At 42.4% G+C, this 14,379-nt stretch overlaps 1 protein-coding gene across 2 annotated transcripts in view; it reads left to right on the top strand.

Moving 5' to 3' along the window:
* Nucleotides 1-4,776, top strand: part of LOC120950783 (protein pellino) — a 38,292-nt gene extending 33,516 nt beyond the window's left edge. For both annotated transcript variants that reach the window (XM_040369079.2, XM_049606044.1), the window contains exons 6-9: nt 1,827-2,114; nt 2,200-2,353; nt 2,442-2,619; nt 2,720-4,776. In XM_040369079.2, the coding sequence (XP_040225013.1) occupies nt 1,827-2,114; nt 2,200-2,353; nt 2,442-2,619; nt 2,720-2,846 (747 nt within the window). In that variant the 3' untranslated portion in view covers nt 2,847-4,776. The remainder of the gene's footprint in view (nt 1-1,826; nt 2,115-2,199; nt 2,354-2,441; nt 2,620-2,719) is intronic.
* Nucleotides 4,777-14,379: the final 9,603 nt, after the last annotated feature.

Genomic DNA, 14,379 nt, shown 5'->3' with positions numbered 1-14,379 from the left:
AACGAAGAGATAAAACAAAAAACTGAAAAAACAAGGGTGTGAAAAAAGAAATCAGTCAATCGTTATCTTTAAAGCTGGTAGAGTAAGTAAGCTGGCTTCCGGTGAACGAATTAGCATGTAAATATGGATACACAGACATGGCTCAGCGTAAGATTTGTGTTTGATTTAGATTAAGCAAGGGAACGGCAAAGTTTAAATGGCTATAAGATAATGTGATGTAATATCACAAAATGTGTGCGGCCACATGTGAAACTAGAAGCACCAACATGGAAGTAAACGTTGGTAATAATGGGCGCTGTGAAACTTACGTGGGGTTTTGTTGTTATTTTGAAGCAATGTTTATATGCGTGTACGTTCAGCGAACTGTTTTGACCATAAATGAATTCTTTTTTTACTCCTGTTCGCCCAAATCTGACCGGCACAATGCTAACTTTTGTACTGTACCGGTGTGTGTGTGTGTGTTTAGTCATTGTGTTGTTCCTTTTAGTGGGACAAACCCAAGACAATCCAGCACCTACTACTACTACTTCCACGCCTTTAAGCTGACTCAGGTCAGTACGTTTGGGTTTGTTCGAAAGATTGCGCGACGCTAATGAATTGAGGTGTGTTTAACGTTAGAGTACGTTTCAGCGTGCGTGTTCGTGGAAATAGTGCTATAGAGGCGGCTGGGAAACGGATATGCGAGCATAACAGAGCATTTTTTAGGAGCTTCTGACCTAGCACAATGAGCAAATATTGTTTTTCTTTTGTGTTATAAGAACTATATGTCTTTTATGTGTGCATACAATTTTAATGTTTGATAAATTGCATTCACGAAAGCGATGGACGTTCAGGATTTATTTTTATTACTATTAGAGAAACAATAAGTCACACAATGTCCAACACAGACCATTATCGATATGCAAATAACGCGATTTTATGGATTGCCGTGTTTTCCATTTAAAGACAACGGATTGTCTAATTAAACTGCAACATGCAAATCTTTCTTTCTTGACTGCAATGGACTGAAACAGTTAAGAGTGGCAACTGTCGCTTGGTGTAATATTTCTTCGCCCCGTTTCTTTGTCACCTTCCCCAGCATATAATACCGGGCCAACTGCGTAGTACTTCACACCACATCTGACTTGTGTTCTGATTTTTCTTTATCATCTCTGAAACGCCCGCCACGCTGCTGGAACAACAACGACGCATTTTTGTTTGTGGCCTTTGTGTGTGTGGTGTATGTAGTCTGTCTCTGGCTAGCTACTGGAGCCGTCGTGTGTCTGTGGCCGCTTTGTGGTGCTGTATTTGTTGTGTGGAGTAGTACCTACAGGATTATCATGTCTCTTGCCATATTCTGCTTCTTTCGTTGGAAGCGTACGCCCGTGTTCATTTTTGATGGAACGGTTGCGGATGTGTTGCTCTCCAAATCACGTACAGTGGCCGCCGTTCACATCAGGCCGGATCTTCGATTCGTTGAAATTGGAAAGGAAGCCCGTCTGTGCACTTCCAAGCGGCATTGCCTCGTATGTGCTCCTACAACGCACCTTCATTGTGCTTCCATGTGGACACACCGGCACAAAAGATCGTTCAAAGTGGTTTCGATTGGTGGGGTGTTGCTGCGCAATAAATTTACAAATTAGTTAATCCATTGCGGTTTTACTTTGCTCTTTGTCTATGTTGTTTGCCTAAAATGTTGTTAAGAATAATAGATGGAGCGATCAATATTGGCGATATTTTTTTTAACAAGTTCTCTACCTGAATTTAAATTCATGATTAATAGCTGTATTGTATAATAAAACTCGGGTCGTTTTTAACCTTTTCTGATATTGATTATTGCATTGCAGGAAAAGGCCACCAAATGGCAGGACAACGTAGAAATCGATGGCCTCACGACAAACGGCGTACTGATAATGCATCCAAAGGGCGACTTTTGCGGTGGCAACGCAGACTGTGGCCAGTGGCGTGAAACGTCCGTTGGAGGTGATGTGTTTAGCTTGCGGGAATGCCGCTCGGCCCAGCAGAAAGGACAGCAGATCTATGACGAGTCGAATGTGCTGCAGGACGGCACCCTTATCGATCTCTGTGGGGCGACGCTTTTATGGCGCTCGGCCGAAGGTTTGCGGCATTCACCGGTACGTGTTGCGATGCGGGCATGAAAGCGGTGGCACGGGTTGAAAGGAGCAGTGAAAGGCTAATATTTGTTGTGTTTCATTTTAGACCAAGAAGGACCTGGAAAAGCTTGTCGACGAAATCAACGCAGGAAGGCCGCAGTGCCCGGTGGGACTGAACACGTTAGTTATTCCTAGAAAAGTGTCATTGGGTGATCACGTCAATCAGCCTTACGTTTATCTGAACTGTGGTCATGTGCAGGGTAGGTATTTTTGTGATTGTCGTTAGAAACGCAAAATTTATCAAAAACTGTACTAAAACACTGTTTTTTTTTGTTTAAATTGGTTTAGGTCAGCACGGTTGGGGTCAGGACAAAAATACAAACGCACGACGGTGTCCGATGTGTCTGGAGGTTGGGCCGGTGGTGACGCTGTGCATGGGTGTTGAGCCTGCATTCTATGTCGATTCGGGTCCACCGACGTATGCATTCAATCCATGCGGTCACATGGCGACTGAAAAAACGGTCAAGTGAGTAGTCAGTTACATTATTAGTTTTCGATTAAAAAAAAACAAAAAAAAAAAAACAAAAACTTATTAAATTTCTCTCTCTATCTCTCTATTTCACCAGGTATTGGGCAAATGTCGACATACCTCACGGTACCAACGGTTTCCAGTCGGTTTGCCCGTTCTGTGCGACCCCGCTTGTAGGATCTCCCGGGTACATAAAGTTGATTTTCCAGGATAATTTAGATTAATTGCGCCATCATCTTCTCATGCTTTATGTCTTCACCCGTCACGTGTTACGTCGTCGTCGTCGTCGCCGTCGCATCGCACTCGCGGCCGCCTATTTTCCGAGAGCCAGTTTATGGTGAGCTGAAAACGCTTAAAAATCCGTGATTGAAACGCTTAAGATGATTCAGCCAGAAGCGCCATCTAGTGTACGGTATCGGAAAGTGTTCGTGTATGATTCAAGGCTAGCGCCACCTATCGGCGCGTAGGTAGTTTTACTTCTGAACCTCTCTTGCAAGCTCGCAATTTTCAAATTCAATGTTCATCATAGCGGCATTTTGTTCTTTATTATCAGTTTGAGCCGTGCTTTATGGTACGGTCTATGTGTAGAGTATCTGTTTAATATTCCAGTTTATTATTGAAGTGTTAATGTATTTTACCCGTTAATTTAATGTCGAATGAAGCGGAGGAGACGGTGTTGATCGGAAAGTGGCGCAGCAACCGCGAACGCTTAGATGGGAAGCGGGATTGGAACAATCAGTAATACAAACCAAACATAATTATTATACACAAATCGATTGAAATCTGCTGCACCGCTGGATCACACAACACTGAAGTGACGTAATTTACAACGGAAATAGTACGAGCCTTTAAATCGTGAGCTGGCTGGCACCCGACTAGTAATGGTTACCCGGGCACATTGTAGGTTCGTTTTTTTTTACATACGCAATACGTTTAGTTGTGGGCACGTGACAGCATCAAGAGTGGTTTGAACGCATTCTCATCTATGGTTAAGTTACGTTGAACGATTGTGTTATTGCGGTAGTTTCGAAACTGATGAAATTGTAAAGAAAAAAACTCGCTAACGAAAAGCGTGTGCACGGCGAATACGGCGCATAGTGTTTGAAATAGCATCTTGTCTTAGAATAAATTGAATTCTCTCTATAGCCTTCTTTCGTGCGAATATACCGGGTCATAGCGCAGATGCATTACGCCATCTACGCCGCACATCTTGAACGCACCTCGTGTCAGTGTGCAAAGCAAAGCGAACAATTCTGTAGCACTTATTGAGGTTTGAAGGAAACGTGCGTATCGTTGATCCTGTGGATATAACGACTTCATCATCTAGATTGGTTTAGTTAAACAGTTAAGGTTAGTGTTTAGTTTGCTCTTGTTTTAAGGACACACCATTGGAATTACTTTTCAACCCCCAAAATGAACTGATTATGTTTTGCGATTAGTTTGCCGTTCGGTTTAAATCGTTTGTACTTGTTTATTTTGCTTCTATGTTTCGAGACGCATTTTTTGCTTTTTTTATTTTCTTACACAATATTGAAGTAGAAAAATGAAACTAATTGTAGACTTTGTGATTTCGATTATTACACTTGCTCTCAATTTTCAAATCAAATAAATTACTAGTGAATTGAATTGGTTGTGTTGAGCTAAGTAATAAAACAAACAAGCCATGTTTTAATCGTGTGTGAGCGTGTTATTAACAACCGGAACCGAAGGCGGCGATAATGAAGTGTGGAGATTTGGAAAAGTGTCTCAAAGGGGTTGCAAAATTTGTGACGGGAAAGCAAAGTAAATATCGTGCAGCGTGAAAACAGCTTTATCAACTAAGGTAACGCGGAGCAAACGTGCACGATGAAGTTTAAAACTAGTATGTTAGTGAATTTCGTTCGTTCAGGGTTCTGTAAACGCGTTGAGATTGCTTCTATTTCTCGATAGTGGCACGCACTACGAAATCAAGCAGCAAAATGAAATTATACACACATATGAACAAAGCAAATGAAAAGAAAAAACAAGAACAAGAACAATAGCCCAATAATGCGAAGAACATGGTATGGAAGAATCTTCATTTGCGAAGAAACATGTACATAAAGTATTGATAAGACAATTGCATAAAATAATTAGATAATGTAAGCATGTGTGATGTGCGCGTCGTGAAAAATATCCAACTGGGAGTGTGCGTTTTTTGTCTCCTCATACCGAAATTATTTTATTTGTTGTATTGCCTATATTACGAAAGATTGGCATCATTAATTGTTGTTGTAGCAAATTGTAATTAAAAATAGCCATGTCTTTCTTAAAGATTGTTTTCGCCTAATTGTCACCGTCAAAGACAGCAAGAACGCAAGTGCAAACATTTTAATTGCTTTCGGTCCACCGCCCTTTCCTTGCTCACTTCGGAACAGAGTTGTCATCGTGTCAAGTCTGTCAGGAAGAACATTGCATTGCGCTGAACCGTTCCGGGCGATAGGGATCGGAAAACTTTAGAAACATCTTTCTCTCCCTTGTACCGGTCGCCGGGAAATAGTTGAGGACGGTTTTGCTGAAAAATCGTTCATCTACCGGGAAAGGTGTCATTTTTCAACCGATTTAATGTCCCCGCGCGGTGAAAGGTAGGCCCGCCCTAGGTAGCTGTGTTACCCCGCCCCGCCGGGACGGTAGCAAGATACATAGTAACTTCACGTACAACGAGTGTCTTGCAAACATTGGTGCTATCCGGCACAGCGATGGCGGAGGCGCATTCCGCACAGCAGGAGGCCACCCCTGGAGGAAGCGGAACGCATTGCAAACAACGTCTTGATCTCCGTTATCATCAGGGAGGTGGCTATAATTTTTAATTTATTAAACCTCCTTCCACCGCCAACGCCCATCCCACCCACCCAGTCGGTAGTATCATCCACATCCCATCGCTCTTTCGCAGCGGAAGTAACTGTAAAAAGCGGGCGCGAGCGCGCTTTGTCACCGGAAAGAGCGCGCTGGCCTCCTCCTCGGTGCTGCTGTTTCTGCTCGCTCGTAGGACAACGCTTTTTCGTTGTTTCATTCTCTGCCTTACTTTGCGTCAATGTGGTTGCGTTGGAATTTGGTGTGGAGTCAGGGGCAGAACGCAGTGCAAACGGAGCTTTTTGTTCCTGAAGCAAAGTGCAGTAAAGAAGGGGAAGGGCAGACGGGGTGTGAAGGGTGCGTGGTCGTACTGGGTACGCGTATACCCCGATCCGTTTCGTCGTTTGCATGCATTTTTCATCGATGCCATTCGGTGTCGTTAGCGCATCGCAAGAAAGGTGGAAATTCCTCACCGACGAAGTCCTTGTCGGTGGAGTTGGCACAGGTGGTAGCAACAATGCGAGCCGGAAGAACATGGGGGAGCCGGGGGGGAGGGAGGGGGGAGGGGCATGGAGGGAACATTAAGCATACAGAGAGACGGGGCAGATTTGTGGGAAGCTACAGAAAGGAAGTTTTCATTTCATGGCGGTACGTACTGCTGCTAGTCGGCGGACGCGCATCTGGGCGACTGTGGCAGGGAAAGGGGGAAAGAGCAAACCGTGGAAAGGATGGCACAAAAATGTATAATTTCTCGTTTCAATTCCCCTTTATTGTGGGAGCATCGAAAGCGTCCCTGGGGCTAGCGAATACCGGACGGATATGCTATGAAATGGGAGTCTCCCGGCGTGTAAGTTTCAAAGTAACTTTGCGTGCCACCCATTACAACGTGCAACGCTGGTGTACTGTACATAATTTCGTACGATTCATACAGCAAAGACACGAAGAAGGATGCGCAATGAGCGCTTCACCGTTCGTAACCGGTAGAGTTTTTGTGTATCTTGTGTGCTTCCATTAAAATTTAATAAAAAACGATCATTTGTATCTTCATGGTAACGTTGCGCTGCAGTGTCTCACAACATTGTGCTGTACGCTTTGTCTACACGGGTTGCCTTGTGCGTTGTGCGGGCGGGCACGTTCATCATATCATCCACGACTGCGACCTGCAAATGTTGCAGTATTGGTGGAATTTAATGTTAGAATAATATTTAAAAACTCACCGTGCAACAATAAACAGTGGATCCTTTTTAATAAACGGTTAGGTAAATTGGAAACTTTCTGTACTCTGTTTACGTGCCCTCCACAACCACTACTTGGCTGCAAAAGCGGTCACATGCTTAAGAAGCTGCATCCTAAATGAACGATTGATGAACCCCCCCTTTTGCGATGTAATTTATGTAAACATGAATATTGAAAAAGTTGTCGCTGATCGGGGCGGGCAATGCATCAATAGAATGGGAAATGCAATAACAGCGTCGTCGTCGTTGTCGACGAAGAAGACACGATCGGTTTGAAATGGAAGCTAGGAGATTCCGTATCCGTTGTGCTACGCGGTTGCATCATGCCCGCTCGTACAATTATTGACAGAACTTTCGATTAGCAAAGTTTTCCGCCTTGCACGGAGAACTTTCGCTCCGCTTGACTTAACACTTTTACCGGAGAGTGCTGCCGGCGGAGCGCATGATGTGAACGAAGGAAATTGTTTCCCTACTCCTCTAGTCCGATCGTATTCCTCTGCCTCTCTTCCTCTCTGTCTTATTCTATCCTAGTAGGCAAAGGAGAGAATATGTAATACTGCACACCGGGGTCGAACGGGAACAAACGATAGCGCGCAACGAGCCGAAGGAAATAGTTGTTAAAAAATTATTCTTACAAAAGTACGAGACACACCACACCACCCCATCATCGTGCCTTGAATGTGCTCAGGTTTCTGGCATTCGTCAGGATAGCTTTCTCGGTTTTACTGAAAAAGTTGTCACACGGACGGGGCCACACCATCACGAGGCAATTTCCCGGTCGTTTGGCAAGTTGGTGAGTTTAAAATAATTAAAAAGAACTTTTGCAATATTCTTCACCGGGGCTATTAGGTGCTAACAGTGGAGTGTTAGAGAGATAGTGAACAGAAGAAGGAGAAGAGAAAAAAAAACATACAAATGACCACAGCTCGACCCAGTACGAGTGAGAAGCGGACAGCTAAGGAGCGCTTGTAATAGGAATGTGATGACAATGCAAAACAGAAGAAATGTTTCGAGACTTGTCGGGTTGTCATGGAGAAACAATAAGACAACATGTCCACGGAGAAAGTGCTTTCGCTCGTGAAAGTTCTTTTAAGTTGCCCAACCATTTAAACGCTTCGACTGTGAGTTCTACTTGCGTGAGTGTGTTACTTCGATTAAAATGTGTAACCATGGATGGAGTTAGCTTGAGCTGATACGATATTTGAGCTTAAGCTGAAAAGAGTATGGTTCGATCGGATCAGACAAATAGTTTTCGAGATACAGTGGCGGAAACGTAAAGTCGGACACCTCAAATTTTAACCTATTATTTGACTTTGTGGCACCCTGGACAGTTCCATAGACTTTTTATCGGAAAACTTATTTCACCCATCGGTGAGGTTATCGGTTATCAATTGATTATATTGATGTAATCTTCAGCTCGATGTCACAATCATAAATAATTATTTTTTCCAAGTAGTATCCAAATATGTCCTTAATATTCATTTGTTTCTCGTCTATTACTTCTAATAATCATTATATTATGTAGAAAAACTGACAAAATGTTCGCTATAATTTCATTCCAGATATTTTAAAATGATTTCCTTACTCTAAAATTACGAAAAACAATGATATATTCTTTAAAATTACTCTGATATTTATATAATTTAATCTGGAATAGTCGATGAACCTTTGATGACTAATATCAATTGATTTTAGAACTTTATTGGTCAATATTGGCATGCTACGCGGTCATTTTTCTATGAAAAATACCGCAGAAGCTTTTTCTCGCGATGTCAACAAACCAAGGAGCTTTTAGTTAAAGAAAATTAGCTATCATTCTCTCATAGAACGTTTGCCAAACTCGGACACAAAATATGTACTTAATATATGATGTAAGCTTATTAAAATAAATATTGTTATGGCTTTGACCGTATTGTAGGCTTACTTTAGGCCGGTTTTGGCTTAACTGAAGAAAAAAAAGTCGCTGGTATGGAATCACATTGACCAATGTTCGACTTTTGGCTTTCGAGTTGACAGAGAAAAATAAAATTGAACACCCTTCGATTTTATGAAATAAAGAAGAAGATTGCTAGAAGATGCTGGCTGCAATGTTATTTTTTTAAAGGAATCTTAACCATTCATTCCGTAAACCAGATGCTATTTCCGCAGCTTCTAAAATATGGAGGTGATGACAATTGGTGGTCCCATGGTCCCATGCTATTTGTAACGAAATTTTTGTTCTTGCTTCTAACTTCGTTTCTTTCGCATATTTCAATAAAATTTTGTGTTGATTTTTCTTAAAATTGGTACGAAATACTTTGTTAAACTTTTATGAAAAACAACCGGTCATCAGAGCTTGTTATTTTAAAAGTTATAACCAATGTGTCGAAATCATCCCACAAGGTATCGATGTTATCCACACTGCATGCAGTCTTGATGCAACAAAATAGGGAAAGGTAGGTAAAGACGGACACGTTAAGGGAAATGGTAAATATCTAGGGATATATAAGTGCAATGATCTTGAAAATGTGCATATATTATCTTACACTCATGTTTTATCAGAAAATGTGTTGAAACTTTTAAGTTTCCATCGATTTTTGCGTATTTTTCATGAATGAAAAACATGGTTTTTTTCGTGCGGTTTTGAAATGTTCGGGTAAGACGGACACCTGATATGGGAAAGATGGACACCATGAAGGGTAAGATGGACACCTATAAAAAAAAACGCTGGAAAGTGAAGAGTTTTACAGTATTTTAACAAATTTTATCGCTTTCCACGTCCTGGTACGTTTATAAACCAATTTTTGGCCTATTGCAACGACGATTCATTCAGCTGTGGTTTTAGAAATTGTAAGCACCGCTTCTAATATATCGTAGAATGTGGAATCTAAAGCATTATTGAAATATCGCGCACTTACAGCTGGCGTTGCTCCAGCTTACAGAACAACAGTCTAGAACTGCCTTTAAGGAAATTACTACGCGAAAAGACCACGACCCCAGTAATTTTTGAGGGACTTGTTAATAGTTTAATCCATTTTCCACCATGTCAAAATTCAACATTTGATGTTTGTAATCCCATAGAATGTCTCATCTATTCCTGAACAATGTCGTATCAATGCGTCATCTTTTTATTGTTTAAAGTTGTCCAAGTCGTGACAAGATATTGGATTTCGTGAAGCGCCTCATCAGCGTCGAGCGAGTAATAGCATAACAAATGGCTACTATTTTGACCGGTGTTTCATTTCTCGATTATTTAAATACTTTCCCTAGTTACTGATTGATTTATAGCACCGGAATAGCCTTATTTAAGGTATTTGAAGAAATATATTCATCACCAATTGATATAAGAAGTAAAAAAAAACAATAAATTTGGTGTCCATCTTTCCCTACAACAAGGTGTCCGTCTTTCCCGCTTTGGTGTCAGAATGTTTAAACCACCAGAAAACAATATTTTGTATTGCTTTTATCCTCGTTCTTTCGCCAGTTTTTTCATTAATGATCACGACAACCCATTCATGAAATAAAACTTCCGGTAATATAAACAATACAAGTTGTAGAGCTTAAGATCTGTAGTAGTCAAATTAGATCCACAAGGATGCTCATGATTGAAAGTTTATTTTGTTCGCTGATTTAACCAATTTTGCATATATATTGCCAAAAATGTTCTCAAATGTGTTGTTCAACTTTAAGTTAGGATGCTGCATTGTAGATTTTTTCGAAAATTACCATTTTGATGCATTTATGAGAAGTGTCCATCTTACCCGCAGTGTCCGTCTTTACCTACCTTCCCCTACACACTTTTTTATTTTTATCAAAATGTTATCAAAATCAATCCAGGAACCGTATTTTCTCGTGAGATGGTATATAATGAATCCAAAAAGCTTTTTCGATTTCTACTAGTAAGTTTACATTGGCAAAAGCATTGCAATCAGGGGAAAACTTTAAGGTCTCGAAACTACCCCTAGTTCGACTATAATAATGAAAAATGTTGTAAAATATCAAAGGAAACCACCAGTTTAATTTTATAATTTTTGACAAACGCTTCGATCGTTCCCTTTACGATCGAGTTTGGGAAAGTGGTTGATGATCAACCTTAAAATATTTGTTTATTGGTTTGTTTGTTAATTAAGTGTTTTGCATAGGTTTTGCTGAGATACATACTTACATATTATAGAATTAATTTACCTATTAACAGATGGTTGAAGCTGTCAATGAAGGAACGAAAAACAGTTGGTTTAGAGCTGCTAGTGCGCTTCCCTTCTCTCGATCATTAAATTTGGAACATCATGCATAGAAAACTGTGCCGTCTTCAATAGCTGTTTGCACCTTCACACCACCACCAAACACCAGACTCGATGTCAGTAATCTTTGTGGTTGATATCGCCAATATGCACCCGAGCCACTTCTGTTTTTGCTCAAATTGTCATCACCTTCGACGATTAACTGTCTGCGTCTTTTACGATCGAAAAGGAATAGGCAAGAGGATGTGGTGACACGTGAACACTCTGCCACACGGGAAGATTCAAATTGTATTGGAAAGCAGGAATAGAAATAATCTAACGGTAGCTAGGTAACACAACGACCGACACGACACGCCATACACCATCCCCGAGACATTCCAGAACCGAAGCCATTTCTCAGTCCCGGTGCGAATGTATCATCGTGTGAGATACGGCACCGGTTAGCAGCTGTTAGCTTCTCTCCGGTACCATTTTTCTTCATAAATGTTTCGCTTCTCTGTTTCTGAATGTCCCGTTTCTTTTATTTATTCTTGTGCTAGGGAACCCGCTCCACAACCCCCCTGGTTTAGAGAGGGTGGAAGGCGGATGTTCTTCGTGTGAATCCTTGGTGAAGCCCTCCTTGTTTGGTCCCTCTGTACTAAGAGATTTTAGCTGCCCCTTGTTGCGTGTACGGTGGCGAAGGCAGAAGAAATCCTTCGAGTCCTTCGATGTGCCAGTTTTCCCACCTCCATCCTGACCGTGATGGTGCTATCTGCTTTATGTGACTTTAAATTTACTTGCTTCCTGGTTTTGGGTTTTTTTCTTTCTCCCTCTCTCCCTCCCTGCCCACAGGGGCCTAAGAACGATCCGTTGTCGACAGGTTTTTTGTGTTTTTTTTGTGCCGTAACCGACTTGTCACAATTTCTAAAACTTGTGTATTCGGTGCTTAAGGGGTGCTAACGGTTGGAGAGATCTGGGTTTTTTTTTATTCGTGGGTTGCTACGCGTATCCCATTTCACACCCACCAAGAACATGCTATTGTTCTTCCGGTCTCCCTACATCAGCCCAGTGGAACGATGAAAATGTTGCTCGGTGTCCTTTCGCGCACAGTTTTTACAGCTTCACACATTCGTTTTTGTGTGTGTGTGTGTGTGCGCAAATTTTTAAACCAGAATAAACCAAATGGAAGGTAAAACCGTCCACCGAAGTAAAGTGCAAGGTGTGCTCTTTGAAATGGTTTTAAATTGCTATTCTTGTTACTGGTTGTTTTGAGGCTAAAATGAGGCGGACCCAACTCCGTACCCAGCTTTGGGCGTAAATGGGTTTGAAGTTTCAAATTCGATTACAAGTTACAAGTATGGTTAGGGGGTATGTTTAAAAAAAAATGAAACTGTCTTAAGCATAATAGAGAGATAAATTGTTAGAATGTGATGTGTTTTAGCTGTTTCAAAATGAGCTGTTTCCATTCGATTTTGTGCAGAATGGATTAATTATATAAGTTTTTTTTTACCAGCAAGCACATAACTAGTACGAAAGCCAGTGAAAAGATATGAAACCGAAAAATAAATTGTTGTTAAACGTGTGAGTATTTGGGCGAATTAAGCTGTAGGGGGCGGTCCCGTGGTGTACAGTCGTCAACTCGAACGACTCAATAACACGCCCGTAATTGGTTCATGCCCGGAATAGACCGCCCCCCCCCCCGTAGAAAGGACTGACTATCCGGCTACATGGTATTGAATAAAGTAGTGATGGGAAAAATGTAGTTTTTGTCGGAATCGATTCCGGCTAGCTCCGCAGTTTTCTGGAATCGATTCCGGATAGTAGGTCCGGAATCAGTTTCCGGAATCGATTCCGGAATCGGCTCCGGAATCGGAATCGACTCCGGAATTGGTTCCGGAATCGACTCCGGAATCGGAATCGGCTCCAGAATTGATTCCGGAATCGGCTCCGGAATCGGCTCCGGAATCGGAATCGCTTCCGGAATCGGAATCGCCTCCGGAATCGGCTCCAGAATTGATTCCGGAATCGGCTCCGGAATCGGATTTGGTTCCGGAATCGACTCCGGAATCGGTTCCGGAATTGAAGTCGGCTCTGGCTCGAAGTCGAAAATGGCTAATTTATGAGCCATCGGCTACCAAACGGAGTCAGTTTCGGCATCGCCATAAAAATAGGCGTTTGGGTCCAATCATACTACGTATTGATAACCGCAAAAATCCAAATTTACTTGTAAAAGATCTATTCTCATGGAGATTCCCGAACTGATTTCGCTCCGGAGTCCGCTCGGCTCCGAAGTCAACTCCGGAATCGCCTCTGGAATCGGCTCCGGAATCAGCTCCGGAATCGGCTCCGGAATTGGCTCCGGAATCGGCTCCGGAATCGGCTCCGGAATTGGCTCCGGAATCGGCTCCGGAATCGGCTCCGGAATCGGCTCCGGAATCGGCTCCGGAATCGATTTCGGAATTGGCTCCGGAATCGGCTCCGGAATCGACTCCGGAATCGACTCCGGAATCGGAATCGATTCCAGCATCGGAATCGGCTCCGGAATTGATTGCGAACACGGAATCGGAATCGGGTAGGTCCGATTCCGAGCTCCCACCACTAGAATAAAGTCTTGAAAGGCATGTCCGCGTAGGACGTTCATGCCAAATAGAAGAAGAAGAAGCTGTAATTGCAATTGATCATACATACTTATTAACTATTATCTCTTGTTGTTGTTTTCTCCATGGTTTATTATGGACTATCGTTTTTGTTAATCGTACGAAGTACATTTGAATGGAGCAGTGGAAGGAGAGGTTGGCGCAAGTGGCAGAACAAGGCAACCACCACAGCAGCAGCACAGCAGTAACAACAGCGACAGCATCGGCGCAGACGACGAGATGCCCCTGCCATCTCTGGATGAGATTGCCAGCCAGTCATCAAGCAGCTTAAGAGCAATACAGGGTTTCCCACGATTTTTTGTTTGGTTCCCATCAATTTTTGGTGGGTTCCAATATTTTTTTGGTGCGCTCCCACGATTTTTTGGCCTTTTTCCAGAATTTTTTGGTCCAATTGTATTGATATCCAATCAGAAAATACCAATAAATTATGGGAACGAACCAAAAATCTACGGGATACGATAAAAAAATCGTGGGAATGTACCAAAAAATCATGGGAATTGTCAAATAAGTCTTGGGAAACCCTGTAAGTCAGCAAGCAGCGATGGACTGGCGGCCGAGCTCTTCAAGATGGGGCCGGAGAGGCTTACCGTCGAAATGCATCAGTTGATCGTGAAAGTCTGGGAGCAGGAGGAACTACCGGAGGAGTGGAAGCTGGGTGTTATTCACCCAGTCTACAAAAAGGTCGACATGGTGGATTGCTCGAATTTCCGAGCCATCACAGTCCTTAATGCCGCCTAAAAGATCCTGTCCCAGATCCTGTTCTGCAGACTTGCGCCCCTTGCTACAAGTTTGCCCCTTGCTGGGTTTGCTCCTTGCTGGGTTTGTTGGAGACCAATCCACCGCCGACCAAATTTT

Source organism: Anopheles coluzzii, chromosome 2, assembly GCF_943734685.1.
Source record: "Anopheles coluzzii chromosome 2, AcolN3, whole genome shotgun sequence".
NCBI classification, from domain to species: Eukaryota; Metazoa; Arthropoda; class Insecta; order Diptera; family Culicidae; genus Anopheles; species Anopheles coluzzii.
Note: the sequence above shows the minus strand (reverse complement) of the source record. Positions and strands in the feature narration are given on the sequence as shown.